Here is a 19810-nt window from a genome sequence, read left to right as displayed (position 1 = left end):
ACTCATCATCTTGACATGACGAAACAAAAGCTATTACATCACCCCCTTATCCTACTCCTCCCTCTAATAGGGAGTGAACATTCACATCATAAAAGGAGCTGCCTCATCCAAATACATGAACCATCCCACTATAGAAGACAAAATTCTAGATAATTTAAAGAAGAAAAAATTCTAGATAGAGACTTCCACTCAAACATCTATCCAATAAAATTTAGAAAAAATAAACAAGACAAACGTTCCTAAAGCATTTTTTGCAAGTTATACTACACGTTGTGGGGGAGATTGGAGGGTTTTTTCCCCTTGCTAGTAAGGATAGTGTATGCTGAACAACCATCACCATTAAACAGTTTGCACGGGGAAAAAGCAAAGGTAAAGAAGCAGGCTGTAAGGTAAACGATAGCTCCTCCTTCGTGGAAAACATGTTCAATAGGAGTGCTAATGGGCCACGCTTAATCACAACTTTGACCAGAAAACAAATAGCCCAATTCCTAGTTCAGTCCGATTATAATGTAAATTTCAGAAACGATCCGTCAATGGGCTCGGCCCATGTCAACCGCAAATGTTGGCCACAGATTGACATCGGGCCGGCCCATGAACGTCTAGATGTTCATACTTGACAAACCATTAGGGTTGGCAAAGGATCTTTTCCTGTGTGTCCACAAAGTCCAAAATGAAGCCTAACTCAGGCATGATCTGAACGGAAAACATAATCCATCACGCATCTTTCAGGGTTCTAAGCTGTTGATTTATATTACTTAGGTCCTCTTTGGATTGCAAGAAAAACTTTTCCGATGGAAAAATTTTTCTTTCCACAATTTAGAGGGAAATAATATGATTACAGAGGGATTTCATCGTAATTTTAGATATATTTTCCCTCTAAAATTCTTGCAATTCAAACATGGCCTTATCTTACGCATGGGATGTCTGTTTGGATAGCCTATGGGTCGCCTCATGATGTTCTACAAGACCAAACAGCCGATAAACTGATGATTTAGAGACACCAAGGAAACGATATACACACTCCATTGATATTGTAATGACACTAATCACTTTATCAGACTCTTTGATTGGCTGTTGTTAGGTTTTGGGGAATTACCACAGCCAATAACAGCCTACTTAGAAAAGTAGAAAAAAAATAAAATAAAGAGTGGAATGCTATTATCAAAACATGGAAGGGCTGGTATCATTTCCCTAAAAATATTTACTAATATATCTGGGAAAAAAGTCAAATAAATTACCACCAAACTCTCCATTTTCCTTCCAATTTTTTTATTTCGAGAATCAATTGAGCACAAAACTGATTATTAACTGATTATAATAATCAGTTTCGGACTCATAATCGATTCTCAAAATCCAAAACAAACAGGGCCTTGATGGCAGGGGTTATGCTCAAAGCATCTAAAATGAAAATAAAACAGCATCTCATTTTCAGATTGCTAAAACAATATTGCCCTATGAATGCATTAAAAATACGCCGATAATTTCATATCTAGTGTACAAAATCAGCTGCACGAAAAACTTAAAATTACAAATTGGACACAAATCCAAAAATAATTGGCCTCAAACAGGAAAAATGCACTATTGATGTTACATGGAGGAAAAACAAAATACAGACAACACATCACCAATCACCCATCACATTTTAAACTAAGTTATAACAACCAAAAGAAAATCATGGGATTGAACTATTAAGAATGAAAAAAATTTACAGAAATGGAAATGCACCTTCTAGGCAGCAGCCTCTTCTGGTGGTGTTGGAATGCTCGCCGGTGGAGCAAGTAGATCACTGACTGGTTCTGACGGTGAAGTGCTCACTGTTGGAGCAATTGGATCACTGACCGATGTTGAAACCGGTGCGCTAATTGGTGCTGAAAGTGGGTCACTAAGTGGTGCTGAAAGTGGGTCACTAAGTGGTGTTGAATCAGGACCACTGACCGGTGTGGGAAGGGGAGCACTCGCAGAGGGAGCGGCCATAGATGCCCCTTCCAAAAGAAGTTGCTTGTTTGGTTGTTGTTGTGAGCTCTGTATAGCTGGAGTGGGTTTCTTCTGAACTGTAAGTGAAGCTGCCAGAGATACCATACCTAGAGGAAGAATTTAAATCATGGGATTCAAATTGAAATTAATGAGACTTTATTGAATGGTAAGATTTGAATTGTAAATCGTACGATTTGAAAAACAATGACCATACCTGGAGGAAGAATTTCAATAGGTGGTTTCTTTCCAGCTTCGGCCAAACTTGTAAGTTTGGGTTCTTCCAAAGAGGCCAAAAATGCAGCCGCAGCATCGGTTTTTATTGAGGGGGTGTGCTCGTGCTCTTTCTGTAGGATCCTGTTCCAAGTCTGAACCAAGCTCTTCAATGTTGGGCGCCCTTGAGCCTGTAAAAAAATAAAGTGGCGGTTACATCGGATAATCAAATCCAAAGGAGAGAAAAAATTATGAGAATAATAGTGACGTCCTACACTTTGCTCCCCTCGACAAACCAACAAATAGATATATTCAACATGCTGGATGCTTGGGTTTAAAAATATGACTTGTTTCTCTCAGCAAATACAGTGATTCAACCCTTTTTTGGCTGGCTGACATGAAAGGCAAAAGGGATGAAACATATTTTCCGTTGGGTACAATCTTTAAGAAACTCAGAAGCATTCAAGCCATTTCAGGATGTTTGGAAGTTCAACAACTGTCACCTTCATGTTTCATGAGAGTAAAATGTAAATTTGGAGGCTCAATGATTAGATAATTACATGGGCGTGTAAATTAAGAATGTTCGAAATTCAATAACTGTTAACTTTCATGTTTCATGGGAGTAAAATGTAAATTCTGAAGCTCGATGAATAGATAATTACATGGGCGTGTAATACAGCCTCAGCCAGCATCCCGGTGTCCTGCCATGCCTTCTCCATTAGAGCATTGTCTCCCAAAACTGCAGCTGAGAATGCCGCTTCACGGCCTTGGCCAGCTGTGATAAGATTATTTACCAGTCCCTGAAAATGTTTTTTTTAAGTACAGTTAGATGTTGGACACATCATTATAATGCATCATAACGGAAAGTAGTAACTGAGCGGGGAGAATAATATGAGAAGAATGATAGAATGAAGGGCACCCTTGCAAAAATCAGCTTCAAGGGCGCCCCTATTGGTTAATTTCTGAAAAGTCAACACGGTTTCCACTTTTTTCGGCGCCATCCACTTTTTTAGGCCCCACCGTAAATGCACTATGCAGAAATCAACAAATAGGGGCGGCCTTGAAGCTGATTTTTGCAAGGGTTCCCTTCATTCTATCATTCCTCGTAATATGAATATCATTTTCTTTGAGCATTTACTACATAAATCATACCAGTGTTTAAAAACGCGGTTTCAACGCGGAATGCGGCCGAAGAAAATCCTTGTCGACTCGACGCGGACGTGGTTAAGAACGCGGTTGACGCGGCCAAGTCAAATGAGTAGTATTTTTTTTATAAAAATAAATGAAAAAATTCGAAAAAACTTAAAAGCTATGATTTTATCTAGGGGGATTCCCGTAGATATGATTTTATCTAGGGGTTTCTAGTAGTTATCCCTTAAATTAATCCCACAAAACATTTCAGTTGCCGCCTATGCATACCGCCCAAATTTTTTTGACTTTTGAACATCAAAATCCATCACCATTTATAATTTTGGTGGCTGGCAGCTGGCAGTGTGATATAAATGGCATTTACAATTTCAAAGCAATTTGGAAAAGAGACTTTCTTTTTCTTAACAATAGAAGTGTTGTATTATATGCGCCCAGTTTTTTTACTTGGGACAGCCACCTTGTTGCATTTCTTTTACTTAAAGTGGGCTGTCCCAAGTAAGAAAAAGGACCGAAAGTGTCATTTAATATGCTACACCCAGTTTTGTTTCTTGAGACAGCCACCTTCGATTATTTATATCAGTTCTTTTACATAGATGGGATTGTCCCAAGTAAGAAAAGAGCTGGATGTATCATATCCCAATTTATATTAAATAAATATCATAAAAGCTTCATGCCTAGGGCTTCGTTTGACTTACCTTAGCAGATAAGGAAACTAGGGGAAAAAAAACCTTTCTTCTTCCTCTTGGCAAAGAAACCTACTAACCAGAAGAAATTTGTTTTCTTCCGTTGAAATGGTTTTGGAACTAGGGAAAAGGGTTTTGCAAAGAAACTAAGGGCGATTGGGAGTGGATGAAAATGGAGGCATTGAACATCGATTTATAGGTAAAAATGGGATATTTTTTGTTGAATAAATCAAGCACAGATCTTTTTTTTTTGTCTTCTTTTTCATGTTTTAGATTTGAAAATATGTTTTGGGAAGATGAATCGGTCGGAGTCACGGATTGCGAAGATTCGCATGCTAGTCCATCCCATCCGAGAGAAAAGTGATATTCATGTTTGACTCGGCCCGGACTCGCCGAATCTGCGACTCCAAAATGCGGTCTTCATGAAACCGAGTCGACTCGGCCGAGTTCCGTGCCGAGTCAACGAGTTTTTAAACACTGAATCATACAGCTCATGCAACATACAGTTGCTTTTACTGGAGAATTAAACATAAAAAATAAAATAAATCAAACATGGCTAGATGGCTACATACATTAAGCCGTGTGAGCTCGCCATGATTTGCAAGACGGAGTGCTAGCCCTCGCAGCTCCTGACCTCGTAAAGCACCCTTGACAGAACCGGCGGCAGCTAGCCTCTTAAGGGCTTCGCGAGCAATATCGGCTTGTCCAGTAGCATCCGCAGCATCAATAAGATCTAAAAACTCCTTTGCAAACTTTACTATTCCTTGGACACCATCCACAAGATTTTCCTGTTTAGCGGCTAAACTGAGAATTTCAGCTACATTTGTCCCTCCAATTTCTTGTCCAACATCCCTGCTATTGCTCATTGTCAAAAGGCACTGAAGTGCTCTTTTCAAATCATTGCTCTGCATGGCCATGTCAAACTCCAACCTGAGAAAGATACAATAATCAAGAGAGAGGATAGTAATTCCAAACCCAAGAAACCCTAACCATTACCCTAATCTATAGAAATTATTCAAACTGAAAGTATTAAGAATCACATCTTTCTCAATTCAAACCTTTTAGATATCCCAGGAAGGTGAAGTGCCTCAGTTGCATATCCCATCCCAAGCATGAATTGTGCCAAATCATCATGGTGCTCCCTTCCAAGTCTACTTGCCCTGCATACAGAGTGTCAAGGTTACTTCATAACTCAAATGTGTTTGGGGAAAGGAATTTATATCAATAAACAAATGTAATAGATACCATTTCACGGCACTAACTGCGTCCCCATAAGCTGCAAGACATCGGCAACGAATACCAGGATGGCTAAGCGACAAAGCATGAGCGAACATGTACCTGTGTTTGAAAAAAATTTAAGGATCAGAGACTTGTTCCAACAGTTTAGGAGCCATATAAAATCACACATCGTTAAAATATTAGATTATAGACTCATTATACTGTTAGAAGAGCGGTGTGATTAACATACCCGACTAGGGGTATTCTCGTCTTTGCAAGTGTAACCCTAATGATAATGACACACACACCCCTTTTGTAAGAGGGAGAAGATACTTCTCTCTCTCTCTCTCTCTCTCTCTCTCATGGAACCTCAAATACCTCGAACATGGTACCAGAGCCCTAGGTACTGCTAAAGTAGTGAAGCAACACGAAAAAAAAAAATTGAAAACCACTTTTTGTGCAACCGCCACCCTCCCTTCCCTTTGCACCACCCCTATTCCTTTTCTGCCCCCTCTCCCAAAACCGAAACCCATTTTACCATACAGAGTCAATAAAAACGCCTTTGACTCTCCCCGAGTTATGACCACGTCAACTGCATTCTTGCCTGCATCCACGCCGAGTCAACAAGGATTTTTCTTGGCCGCATTTTGACCCGCATCCGTGTTTTTAAACGCTGGTTTGAAATAGAAACAGACTATTAATACAAATCAGAGGATCATAGTTGACGATCTCCTACACCGAAAAGCAAGGAAAACAACCTGAGAATGGAAGTGGAGATAGGATTGGAGACCCACAAACTCATGGGGAGGTCCATTGGGAATCTTCAACAAGCTTGAACTCGGCAGGTTGACACAAAGCCCATCCGCCCCCCAGCTACGCAACTCCGCAACTTCCTCAACGGTCTAACGGAAATCAAAGTCATGTGAGCTAATCATTATAACTGACAATAAAGGCACAAAACTCCAATGAATAGGAGGGGCCGAAGAGGGGGCCAAAAAGCTCGTGCCCAGCAGGCGGAGGATGGCCATCCATTGCGAAGGCCACAAGATTTCTGACAAAGGATGGGAATATATTAGGGCCAACCGATTGAATCAGGCTTCTTAAAACATAATCTGCAGTTGGGCAAGCCCATGGATGAGACTAGTCAGGCCCACCATCCAGATAATGTGGGCCTAGAGAGTGAAAGGGGCCCATATCTGAAGAAGTCGGACCCACTAGAAAAAGCATGTTGTGAGCACGAGTCCAAAACATTACCCCACCACCAAACGAGAAAACTGGGTGGAAAACTCCTCGAGTCAATCAACGACTCGCCCAATTCGACTCTGTCTTAACTTCGTCGAGTTCTTGTTTAAACCTGAGGTTTGCCCTACGACCCTACCAATTCAATCAAAGTCTCCATTGAATTGCCTGCGTTAATGGAAAAATTGACTGCGTCAATCATTGACTCCTCCGAGTTGACTTCATTTTACCTTGGCTGAGTTCTCTTATTGAATCTAAGTCTTTTAACAGTGATAGCACACATATATTATAGATAGATATTAATCATGTTTTAAGAACAAAAAATCAAATAAAGGTGCGCTGTAGAAATTAAAACTCTTCTTTTCCATTGGTCAAACAATATACACTCTTGCGCTGGTTCTTATTCATAGAAATCCTAGGTATAAAGTAGAGAATTGAACCCGCGAAGTGATAGAAATTGAGCAATTACCTAAACACAACTGTGGTTTTAAATTCCCACCGAAACTGACACAAAACGATTGAAATATTTTCCTTTCCATCCATACTAAAACAGATACTAAAACCAAAACTGTATGTGTATTAGTGGCATACTATACTATTGTGTTATATAATTATATTTATATAAATAATTTAAAAAATTATATTTATATAAATGGCATGTGAAATTTGTTGTATGTATTATATATAAATATTTCTATAAATTAAACATGAAATGTAGCGTGTAATGAAATATCATGTTAAACCATTATGGGTGGGTTTTTTTTTTTTTTGTGCCTTGTATGATGGTATTTATGCTTATTCTAGCACTTCGTGAAGTTTTATCTTGAATGTCTACCACTTCCATATGTTTCCGTGATTTTATAGGATTATGTCACAACCATACCGAAACTTGAAACCATGGACACAACATTGAAGCTACGTTATTTGGACAAGACAACAGTATCACCTAATTTATTCCCCATGTCAGCAAGTGTTGTTCCCAATATCCATGTCAATACGTACCGAGATGTGATACGACACAAGTTTTGGGATGTCGACCTAACAATATTCCACAACCAGATACTGATGTATGTCTATCAAGTTGGAAAATCACATGAGAAAACTAAAAAATATAGCAATGGGGATGGACCTTTCTCCTTTGTTCTTGGGTGGACCCTTGGGACCTTTTGATGCAGGTGAGGCCATTTGTCGCAAAACAGTGTAGAAAGGTGTCCCTGTGAAGGGAGGGTCAAGGCTATTACTCCGTTTGATTTTCTATCTCCTCCCAAATCACGTATGGTGAATGAGATAGGGAGTTCTTCCTTCTAACTGGAATGTCAGTTATGGGTGAGTCACAATGTGGTTGTGAATCCCTTATTTGGTTTGGATACGATACAAGCTAGGCTATTGGGTAATGTAATGGGGAATGGGGTCCATGGGGATAAGCTAATTCTACGTATGTAGGGGGTGGTACTGTTGTAGCCTGTTAGGGACAACTTGTCCCGTGTTGGCACTTTTTGGAATAATAAATGTCAATTTTTTTAAAAAAATACAAAATATAGCGGAACATTTTTTCGTGAAAAAAATAACTTTATTAAACAAATATAGCAGAGCATAGGAAGCATTTTCTTTTACCAAGAAGAGATGAGTCGCAGATAATTTTCTTTTGGAACAATGAAATACTCTGAATTGTCTGATTACCTGTCAATAAGCCAAAGCACTCCATCTCTGACACCTACCACAACAAGGGGTCCCACAGGACGTTTCTGTTCTGGGGGAAAACGAGTGACTGCCACAGAAACCCCTCCACCACCAACGGCTATCTCACTAGCTTTTCTTTCTTCAGTCTCTTTTGGCAGAATTCCACTCTCCCCATCTACTTTAGACAGTTTTGGCAATGTTAAAAATGGTGGAACAGAAGGAGCATGCTGAAAGGAAGCCAATCGCACTACCTGAAAGAACATGTACTGCCTTTAATCTTATAGCGAATGTAGAGAAACTAACAGCAAAAATGAGCCTCATCCAACTAGGCAAAAGAACAAGTTAGACTGATTGGATAGGGATGGAGAAATATTTATGGATAATATATTATGTTTTTCAGAACCCACAAGCTTTCAGAGTCTCCTCAAGTTCAACATATATTCTTTTTTTTCATACTAATGGAAGATTGGAGTGTCCGAGTGTCAACCATAGTCACAAATATCTCCATGAAAAAATTACATCTGACCTTGGTGTGTCTAATTCTTTTTTCGTAAACGAAAGATATGGGTTGAAATATCTATTGATACGAGTATTTTATTGAAGGATTAAGCTACTACCGAACAAAGATAAATTGTTGTTGTTGTTCACTTTGTTGTTGTTGTTGTTGTTGTTGGCTGGTTTCTTTTGGACTTTGGGTAATATTAATCATAAAATAAAGCATGAGAGCAATTGAAAGACCCTGTTAAGTCAGGACAAAGTGAACCATCATTAGTCTGATACAAATCAGCCTTCCAATGTACAGAATGAAACTGGCCACAGGAGTGATTGGAAGACATATGCTATTCCCACTAACATTAGTAAGTGTAGGGAACAGGAATGATGAATTAGAAGATATAACAATAAGATAGAAGGACTGTAATGGTCAGGAAATGAAGCTTTAGTGGCTGATCTACTTGGATCTTTGTTATAAATGTAGGGAACAAGAATGATGAATTAGAAGATATAACAATAAGATAGAAGGACTGAATTTGTAGTCAGGAAATGAAGGTTTAGTGGCTGATCCACTTGGATCTTTGTTACAATGCTATGGACATAACCAGAAGAATACACGAACACAGCATACAAAGAGGAAAAAACTAAGTGTTGGAAATAGCCATAAGTAACTACTTGAAAAAAATATTGTGATGAATGGAAACTGACACAAGGTGGTAAGGCAAATTCTCATATTGACTGACAAGAAAGATTTTCCTTAAGACACAAAATCCAACCAAGCAGTCGTGTACAATTAAGTTGGAGCAAACTTGATAAAGCTTTGATACATTTGCAATTTCATATCGAAAGACTATTACAGATATTCAGATTGTAAATGTAACTTAAATAACTTATCGGTCACTAAATGCTAATCAATGTTTTGATTATAAATTTGAACAAAAACTTAAGATATGCCTTTCAGTTCATGCTACACCACCTTACTTTGTCTTGTTTCCTCCAAGCTATAATATAGAATAAAAAGATAATACAAAAATAAACAAAAAGTAGTGGAGGCAATGCAATGTCCCGCAAAAAGAGAAATCTTTTTGCCACATTATTGCAAATTTATCACAATAGTAATAAACAAACAGTTTGCAAACTCGACTCAACTCTGATTCTCCCACCCAAGTTTTTCGAGCCTTTTGGTTTGTTTAAAGAATGTTTTTAAATTAGTACACCTTTCATCATCCCAAAGTAAAAAATATATCATCAACAACAGTTTAGTGAACACGTAGTCAATAGTTAAAATTAATAGAAACAACAACAAAAAACAGGTTTCACAAACTATCAACACCTGCAGCATTGGGGGCCTCAATGAGATCCTTTCATTGGTAGCAACTAGTGGGCCATCTACTGTAATCAGTGCCAACTCTCCATGCACGGCAACAGCTCTAGACTGGGCCTCTTTGGCTTTCAATTCTTCCTTTCTCTTCTTTGTTTCTAGATCAATAGGTGCAACTCCAGCATCTACAAAAACACACCTAAAGAAATGGTAGTCAATAAAAATAAACTAAAGCCGTAGAGGCCATAATCTATATAACTGACGCCACATTCACAACCCAATTTACTTCTTGAAAGCAAGCATTAGAGACCATTGTCAACACAATTTACTACTTGAAAGCAAACAAAATATACAACCACCAGTACAAGATGGATTGACCACTTATTTGTGCTTATGGGCGCTATAGAGCAAATGCCATCCCATGTTGGACATCCATCGAGCAATAGTAATAACTCAAGGCCAACCGATACTATGAAACGTTTTTACTCATTTGCATGCAGATCCATAATGACAATTCACACATAAATTGGCTGTATCCATATTGAAAGTATAACCCAATAGAATTCTAATAGAAAAAAATGGGATGGACATATAAGACCCACGCAAAAGAGAAAATATTGAATTATTAGCTCAGGCTATGTACCAACAAATATTAGTTGTATCCATCCATGGATCTTGTCAACACTATGAAAGTGGAAAACTCAATTCCAGTGCCCAAAAACTCATAATTGGACAAGAACTCGCCCCAGGCAAAACCATTTCGAATTAGGCGCGTCAGTAATTAATATGACGAGGTTTCTATTGACTTGGACGTAGAAAACTAGTCTTTTATTCACTTGGTATGGCCAAAACAAAATTGATTTAGGGAGTTTTATAGTGCTAAAAATAACAATACATTTACCCAATAATACTTATATTTATTACTATTAAAATAAAAACCCTTCGTTCCTTTCTTTTTATAGTTAATTTTTTTGTTATCTGCTTTCTCCACTATTTTTTTGGTTGAATTTTCTTTATCAAGGCTCCACCCATTGCACAAGATCACATCCTACGTGGACTGTTGCCCATCCACTCCCACAGTTTGAATGGTTCCAGTCACCATGTGCAGGCCATGTGTACGGTGGATACTATCATAATTGTTTGGGTGCTCAGCCTGCATGCCCTCCATGCACTAGACAGGTTCCATACTAGTTTAAATATATTAAGAGTCCTTTCTTCGTATAAAGTTTAAGAAGAAAAAAATGTCACACGACCACTGCCAAAAAGCATACAACAGAAACTCATCAACAAATCTCTTAGAAAATATATGTCCGCCCAGGCCTCATGACCTTTAATAGTATCAACTTAAGGTGGAAGGCATACACCGTGAGGAAAGGTGAAAGAATTTGGCTTTTAGGCACCAAAAGCATAGACCTTAACTAACGCGTACACATTAGTTTGAAGAGGCGTCTTATGCCTCTGCCTTGAGGGTGGACTATACAGAGGCATTTGGTGCATAGCCACGATTTCATGAGCATAAAACTCTTTTTTCTTCTATATTTTTTATTTTCACTGCCTTTTTGCAATAAAATCACTATTAAAAGTTTAAAACCCTCTCATCCCATGTAATGATATAAAGGTTAACCATTCTATAAGGATCATGTGATTTCTCTTCTATAAAATCTTTCAAACTCTTTGGATCTGGGATCTGCAACTTCGAGGGTTCTTGTGCACTCAGACATGGATTATGTTTGGTAAAGAAGCCACAGTTTTCATTGAGAATCTAAGTAAAAATTGAATACATGGATGATTCAGGAAATGATGCCATGATTGATGAGGAAATAGGTACAAGGACAGATGACGTCTAATGTAGAGTTTTATAGAATGTTTCCATGACAGAGGATCTTTCAGCCTAGAGTTTAGTATTGTGCAACTTCCAGTAAGACATGATTATTTACTGACTATCACTAATGTTATTGTAATTTGTATGACTTAATGACTCCATATTTTTGGGCTCTTAGATTGATTGACTCGTGAATCTTACGTTTTATGGCTGTTAGTTACTTACATGGTAGTTAATAGTTATTTAAAATTTAGTATTTTCTTTGCTAGTTGTAGGGGTGTAAACGGATCGAATTCGAATCGGACATGGAATTCGATTACAGTATAGACTATTCAAATTCGGATTCAGATTCGGATTTGACGGATATTTAATATCTATTACCGAATTCGTATCCATCGGATATTGTTCGAATTCGGATATTATCCGTAACCGTTTATCCGGTAAATTCGAACATTTTATTGCAGCACTTTATCTTTCTTCTCCTTCTTACTCCTCGAATAAATTTTCCAAACCCTAAAACTAGACCTCTACCTTCTCTTCACAAAATTAACTCTCAAACCCTAAAATATATGAGATCATCTTTTTCCTTTTAAAACAAAGGGAGAGAGAGAGAGAGAGAGAGAGAGAGAGAGAGAGAGAGAGAGAGATGGATGATGGGTTGGTAGTGGTCTGTGGGTTTTTTTCTTTTTTTTATGTATATGATGGAATGGGTTTGGGCTATTTTGAACATGGGAAGTGGGAGTGCTGATTGTGGAAGATGAAGAGAATGGTGATGGAGATGGGGATTGGGTTAGAGATGGAGGTGACTAGCGGTGATAGAGGTGGTTGTGAGAAGGTGGAGAGGCGTGGCGGTGGATTTTGATGGGGTTGAAGGCACCAAGGAATGCCAAATATGGTGTCTCAACCTCCTCCTTTCTCCTCTCTCTCTCTCGCTTATCCTTGCAAACCTTAGAAATCCCCTCTTTTAATTGCATTTTGGGTTTTTATATAACCCTAAGTTGGAAAATTGATCTGAGCCATCCATTTACCATCAATGACTATGGCCTTTTTCCTCTAGAATTCTCTAAGAACTATGACATCTTCTTTCAATCACCATCATCTATTTGTCTCTTTCATCCTACAACCCTCATTTGTTGCTTCATAAAGAAGCCATGTCAAACTCCAAGAATGCCCTTAAAATGAGAGATTACTTCATTTCCTACCCAAAACACTCTTTTTGCTTTTGTTTTTTACTAAAAAGAAAATACACTTTTCTTTTAGAAACAAAAGATAGTGTGTCATTACTAAAAATAAATATTAATGATATTAATAATAATAAATAAAAATGATTTACTTCTCGGATTCGGATGTTAAACGGATCGGATATACCATTTACCAGATTCGCATCTGCTAAGAGCCGGATATCTCATAAACGGATTCGGATAATATCCGCTTGAAACGGATTCGGATAATATTCGCTTTAAACAGATTCGGATGCGGACGGTTATCGAATTTTCGAATATCCATTTACACCCTTAGCTAGTTGCTAGTTATTTTTTCAATTAGTTGATTATAAGTAGAGAATAATATTTAATAATTAATAGTCCGATAGTTTAAAGCCACTTATCCTCTCCTTTAGGCTTGGTTCTTTATTATTTAAAATTTATTTTTTGTACCAATTTTGCATTATTGACCTTTTTCTTTTCTTTTCTGATTTTTTAACAATTATTTGGTTAAATAGCTAACACCTCATCTCGTCCCAAGGCATTTGCATTTAAAAGGCCATGTATGTCAAAAGATACCTTTATTTCATAACTTTTCTTCTTCAACTGGAGTGAGATCATACTAAAGGTGAATTCCAAGCTTATCATGCTCCATTCATCAGACAATCATATCACACACCGGTACTTAATTAAACATACAGGCTAAAATTAGTAGGATATGGGCACTCAATGACACACTATAACCTGCATTAGGCTGTTCAAGTGAATTCTGAGACAACCTTATCATGATCACTGCTTGGGGACAGATATTACTATAACAAAATACAACATGTGTTACAGCTAAAATAGTGATTGATGAGGTTGATCATTATTTTGTGGGGGGTCCGTGGATATTTTCCAATCTCATCTTGCAAATCCAGGATCTCGGTTTAAGGATGGATATCTCTTCTCGCCTCTATAGCTGATGAGAGATCTTGCAGGGTTGGGGGCTGCCTACAATAGGGTTATCTTTCGAACTCCTTCTCTACTGCTTAATCCTCCTGTGATATGTTTTTCTGATGATCTGCAGCTATCTCGGCCTTAGTCCTTTGTTCTTTATGAATAAATTTATCGATTCAAACTTTAAGAATAAATTTATCGATTCAAAAAATGGTTGATGAAGTTTATCATTATTTTGTGACAGGAAGTTATCATTAGGAGCATTTCAAGTAATCCTATCTCCAAGGAAAACCAAGTCGAGGTTAACGCACAACCAAGGCTTACAACAGCATCTGGCACTTGGAACATAATTCTAGTGTTACCTAGCTTTTATGGATGCAAAGTGATCCAATTAGTGGGTCCATTGCTGCACTTATTCTTTGCACATTATTTGTTCTCACAGTACACAAACTTATTTTTCCCAACATCCTAGCAGTCAAGTTGATGTAAAATTTATATCTTGAAATTAACTAGAAATACATGTTTACTCTTTTTGCCTTAACAAAAAAAATCATTGAAATTAAAAAAAATACTGCATTGCAGATTAACGAAATGGTTCATCAAGTTGAAGACAAATATTACGATAGCAAAATAAAACATTTTTCAGATAACGAAATGGTTCATCAGATTGATCGTTTCAAGAACCGTTTAAAAATTCACTGAGTCAATCATCAACTCTCCCAAGTTGACTCTTTTTTGCTTTGGCCAAGTTCTTATCCGAGTCCGAGTTTTTAAATACTAATTTCAAATAATATTATCTCCAATGTAAATCAATTGGAGGTATTCCAAAACCAAGGTTTTAAATTTCGGTTTCGGTCGCCACGGAAACGAAAAATGTTTCGGTTTTGTTTGAAAATTTTGGTGGAAATCCTATAAAATCACGGAAACATATGAAAACATATGCAAATGATACAATTTTAAGACGAAATGCTAGGAAATGCTAGAATAAGCACCAATATACATTTAGAAAACCATTACATAAGCATGAAAGCCATCCATAATTGTTTATCAACATCAAACACTTTATGTATGATAATTCAGTACATACCACATTTCACGTGTAATTCATATCAATATAATTATAATTATATAACACATACTAATATAGTTTATGACTAGTAACCTTACAGTTTTGGTTTCGATGTGTTTCGGTTTTTTCATCGTTCGTGTCGGTTCCGGTGGAAATTTAAAACCATGCCTACAACAACAGTTGGCACTTGGAATGAATTTTAGGTTTTAGATGGCTTGTGCAGGTGAAAAGGTGATCCAGCTGGTCGAAATTTAAAATCATGCCTACAACAACGGTTGGCACTTGGAGTGAAATTTAGGTTTTAGATGGCTTGTGCAGGCGAAAAGGTGATTCAACTAGTGGGGGTGTATTGTTGCAGTCATTCTTTGTGCATCAATTGTTATTACAGTAGTAACAAATGCTTATTTTGCACAACATCATAGCAGTCATATATAAATGTAATATTTGTATCATCATATTAACGATAAAAACAGGTTTTTTTAACAGAATGAAAACAATTTATTGAAATAAACGTACAAAAGGGGCATAGATTGCCCCAAAAGGTAAAAAGATGTACATGTTTTCACACATCTGAGATAGATCAGAACCTCATAATCGATACATCAGAGATAGATCAATAGAGGATGATATAAAAAAGAATCACGGATAAGAGAAAAGGAGCAACTAGAATACATTATAATAAGAAAAGTTAAAACTGCCACATATTAGTCAAAAGTTTGAAGATGATGGAACGTCAACAGAGTCATGGAAGTCAATTTGCATCATTCACAGAGAAAAGACAAATTTTGAATGCAATGACCAGAGTTTCTGCTTCAAATAAAAATCACATGAGAAATTGGACCAAATATCTTACTCAATGGTGGTCGGTGTAGCAACAAACAGCTGTCTACGATGCCAAACAGCCCCAGTGGCACAAGGAATTGCCACATCCCCAAGATATCTATATTGAGGGCGTAAGGAAGATATGACAATGTACTGGTGGTAAGCAAATGCACAGTACTCGACAGTCTGGTCCCATGCAGTCCACTCCGGCTGGGAAAGGAGACCGCTTACAGGTTGAAAAGTTTCCCAACTGCAAGATTCTAACTTCTGATTAATATCTAAAGTGAAGTCAACAAATTCACAAAAGCATTAATCATAAGACAAAGAAAATGGTGCGCTGGGCATTCAGATATTAAGAAGGAAACACAAATAACGAAAAAAAAAAGGATGGACCACATCTGCCAATGGCCTAAATTTTGAAAGATTACAGTAAAAAAAAATTCGGTATAATGACAAAAAAAAAAAACAATGAAGATTATTCACAATAACACCAATCTCCAACATTTGTTTTTTGAATGGCAGCAAATTTCATTAAAAAGGACCGAGATGGTCAATTACAATGAAAAAAAGGCGAAACAACATAAACAAATGAGAAAGAAAAAGAAAATCGAGGCAGCAAGAAATCAAAAAGCTCCAAATTATCCTTTTGTACCCCTTCCCTAGCAAGTGCGTTGGCCACCCCATTTGCGAAACAACACACATGCTTATAAACAATAGATGGGACCCCACCCAATCTTGTATATATATACATATAACATGCGTGTGTTGATTACTTTTAGATCTCATTACTACGAAGAAAAAGTCTGCTATGAGCTCATGTCCTAGAATGATGGGAATAAACTGAGAAGAGAAATACTTAGGTTTCGTTTGGATGCAGATGGTTACTTTGTAGATTAGTGGTATAAGTAGTCAATAGGGAGGAGACAAACATTTATAATGTTTGATCTACCTAGGATTTACCTGATAGAATAGTGGCAAGTAGTGTTTGGTTGCCAATCTAGTAAAAGTAATGGGAGGGGGTGTCATTACCAATATAGAGCAAGAGAAGAGAGAGAGAGAGAGAGAGAGAGAGAGAGAGAATTCTACTTGAGGAATTTTTCCTTTTTTGAGGAGGATGGCATGGAATGTATAAGAGGGAACATGGGTGCCACGTCACCAGACAAGCATTAATTAGCTTTGAATATTGTCTAGTAATCTCTAGGGATTGTGGTGCTAAATTGGCTTCCAAACACCATAAAAGTTACCCAAAAGCATTTTTCCACTAGGGGCATCCTTGAGGATGCCAAGCATGTGGCAACCAAATAGAGCCTTAATGAAGAATAATCCAATGGAGCTCAATATGATCATGGTTTTACACCTGTATAGCTGAAAGTTCTGAGGTGCAGCTTCTGCAACTGCAGGCTTTGATGAAAATGGATCATCGGCTGTTGTAAAAGATGAAAGGACCCCACTACTTCCAAAACCTGATAATGGCATCGACTGAATAGTTGAAATAGCTGTTGCAGCGACTGGGCTAATCCTGCGTGATGTTCTATATGCGACACCAAGCAATGCACCGCCATGCAAGCCAATAACCTACAAAAAATAAATTCGACAAGAATATAAATCATAATTGTACTAACAACCAAGCAATATCCACGAGATCACAAAATTCAAATACCCTAGAGGTTAATATAGCTTGTGAGAGATTCCCCTCAATCAAGGATAGAACCAGTACAGTGACATAGACGGATTTCTTAATTGTACAAACTCACATTACAAAGAAATGTGCAAGTGCAATAAAAATTGCAATTGACCTTAGTGACCAGCTAAAGCTTCATCTAGTAATCAGAAACCAAATAGGAAGAATTAAAAAAGGGGGAGAAAATGCCCCCATGCACTTAAAACCATGGACCATGAATAGAATTAAAATAAAGAAAAGATTGAAGTTAATAGAGAAGGCAGAAATCTTGCACTAAATTAAAATGTAACTGAAACTATTGTCTTGATAAGCAGTTTTTTTATGGGAAAGCTGGTATTGAACCTCTGAACTTTAGGTCGAAGCACTATCATCTTAATAAGCAGTTGACACAGCTTTTTGCAGCTGTGAGTTAAAATGGCTATATCCAGTCAATAGTCAATAGTTTCAAACTTTCAATGCTGTAAATGCCAAATTCTTAGTATTCTATTGAAAAAAAAAAAAATCCATGGTAAATGGATGCATTGACAACAATATCCTTAACATATATTGGGAATTTGCACAAAATCTGATCAGATGACACTGTATAATATAGGAAACTTTCACTACCGTCCAGTCCACATGATAGCAAGAAAAGGTGTGACATGCATGACTTAAATCTCAGGGAGAATATCAAATTGTTACAAATTAGTAAATAGTGCACAAGATATGTTATCCCTTTTACTTATGTTATTTTCATCTTGTAACTTAAGAGGGTAATGAATCAATAGGCTATTACTTTATACATCCATTGGAATTCTTTACTTACAAGAAGCACACAGATACAAGTAGATTGTACAGAAAGTCGAAGGTTTATTAGCAATCAGCCTGAAGATGCTAATGAAATGGTAAAACCCCAGTTCTCTAATAAGATAATCATCTGTTACTCAGTATAGTGTCTTCAACCAATGGGTTTTAACAGGAAACCCACTAGAACAAAAAAGAGAAAATATATAAAATAAAGCAGAAGAGGACATCTAACAGCCAGCAAATATTACTCCACTGAAAAGACAAATTCACATCATTCATAAGAATAAGCTTCATTTATGGTGGCTAAAGAGTCCAGTTTTGGTAATCTATAAATAAGACAAATGTATGAAAGGAAAAAGTGTTAGCTTAAGTCCAGAACAACCGTAGCTTAAGCAGAAAAACCGTACTGGTTCATTACGGCCGTCAATAGATCTCGTTAAAACATGTGAAGTCCCATCATCCAGTAAGATTCGCACTTGCACAGTGGCTGCAGAAGCTGCAGAAGCTGCAGCGGCGGCTGCTTGAGCGGCAGCAGCAGCAGCTTCTTTTGCTTTTCTCGATGAACCCCCTTTAGAGACAAGGGGTATCCTTGGGGTCAAGGTAGTCTCTAGCAAAGCAAATCTGTCACGACATGTGTCCCAAGCAAAAAGCCTTCCAGTTCCGGAATCGACAACTGACCAATCGCTAACCTTATACACAGAAAAATAAGGAATGTCTGGCCACACGGCAGCAACATACCTGCAACCAAACCAGTGCAGTGACATAGCAGAAGTTAGAATCTTTCCAAAACTATAAGTAAACCCCGCAGAAAATAAGAACATACAGCATGCTCTTATGAAAACTAACATATATTTCTTTAAAAGAATTGTATTTGAAAACTAACACAAACACACACATACAGGAAAAGGTTTCTGAGGTATCGCGCAGCCTGAGCAGCCCTCTATATACGCCATGCCCCATGTTGTTTGACTCATCCAACCTGTTCATTCTATAGGACCTAACATAGGTAGGGTGTCCCCAAGAAATCATCTCCATAGGATCATGGTATGTGTTGATTTGTGCTCAGAAACCTCGCCCCCATATATATATATATATATATATATATATATATATATATATATAGAGAGAGAGAGAGAGAGAGAGAACATTTCCTACACACTTGTGTAGGTAAGTTACCTACACACTACCTTAAAATACAGTGGAGGGCCCACATTGTTTGGGTGATCCAAACCATTCATTTGAATGGTCCTCACATAGATAGGGTGTCCACAAAAAATGAGATCCATAGGATCATCCTATGGATCTCTCTCTCTCTCTCTCTCTCTCTCTCTATATATATATATATATATATATATATATAGAGAGAGAGAGAGAGAGAGGAAATAATTTGTGAGCAGCTGCTCAGATAAGCTCACAAACACATGTGGCCCCACATTTTTAGGGTGATCCAAAAGCATTCATTTGGAAGGCCCTTCCATGGATAGGGTGTGTACCAGAAATCAGCCCTATAGGATCATCCTAAC

General features: G+C 37.5%; 1 protein-coding gene across 1 annotated transcript in view; it reads right to left on the bottom strand.

Moving 5' to 3' along the window:
• Nucleotides 1–1460: 1460 nt before the first annotated feature.
• LOC143890281 (Transducin/WD40 repeat-like superfamily protein) overlaps nt 1461–19810 on the bottom strand; it is a 33181-nt gene continuing 14831 nt past the window's right edge. The window contains exons 12-22 of the mRNA XM_077394912.1: nt 18695–19025; nt 17178–17395; nt 15852–16070; nt 9979–10165; nt 8154–8404; nt 5262–5354; nt 5075–5176; nt 4589–4946; nt 2847–2984; nt 2189–2375; nt 1461–2081 (exon numbers count right to left, since the gene is read on the bottom strand). Coding sequence (XP_077251027.1) covers nt 1729–2081; nt 2189–2375; nt 2847–2984; nt 4589–4946; nt 5075–5176; nt 5262–5354; nt 8154–8404; nt 9979–10165; nt 15852–16070; nt 17178–17395; nt 18695–19025 — 2437 coding nt within the window. The 3' untranslated portion in view covers nt 1461–1728. The remainder of the gene's footprint in view (nt 2082–2188; nt 2376–2846; nt 2985–4588; nt 4947–5074; nt 5177–5261; nt 5355–8153; nt 8405–9978; nt 10166–15851; nt 16071–17177; nt 17396–18694; nt 19026–19810) is intronic.

This window comes from Tasmannia lanceolata, unplaced genomic scaffold (assembly GCF_043159265.1).
Source record: "Tasmannia lanceolata isolate RefF3 unplaced genomic scaffold, GAP_Taslan_0.1 ptg000013l, whole genome shotgun sequence".
NCBI classification, from domain to species: Eukaryota; Viridiplantae; Streptophyta; class Magnoliopsida; order Canellales; family Winteraceae; genus Tasmannia; species Tasmannia lanceolata.
The sequence above is the reverse complement of the archived record's forward strand: the minus strand, read 5'-3'. Positions and strand labels throughout refer to the sequence as shown.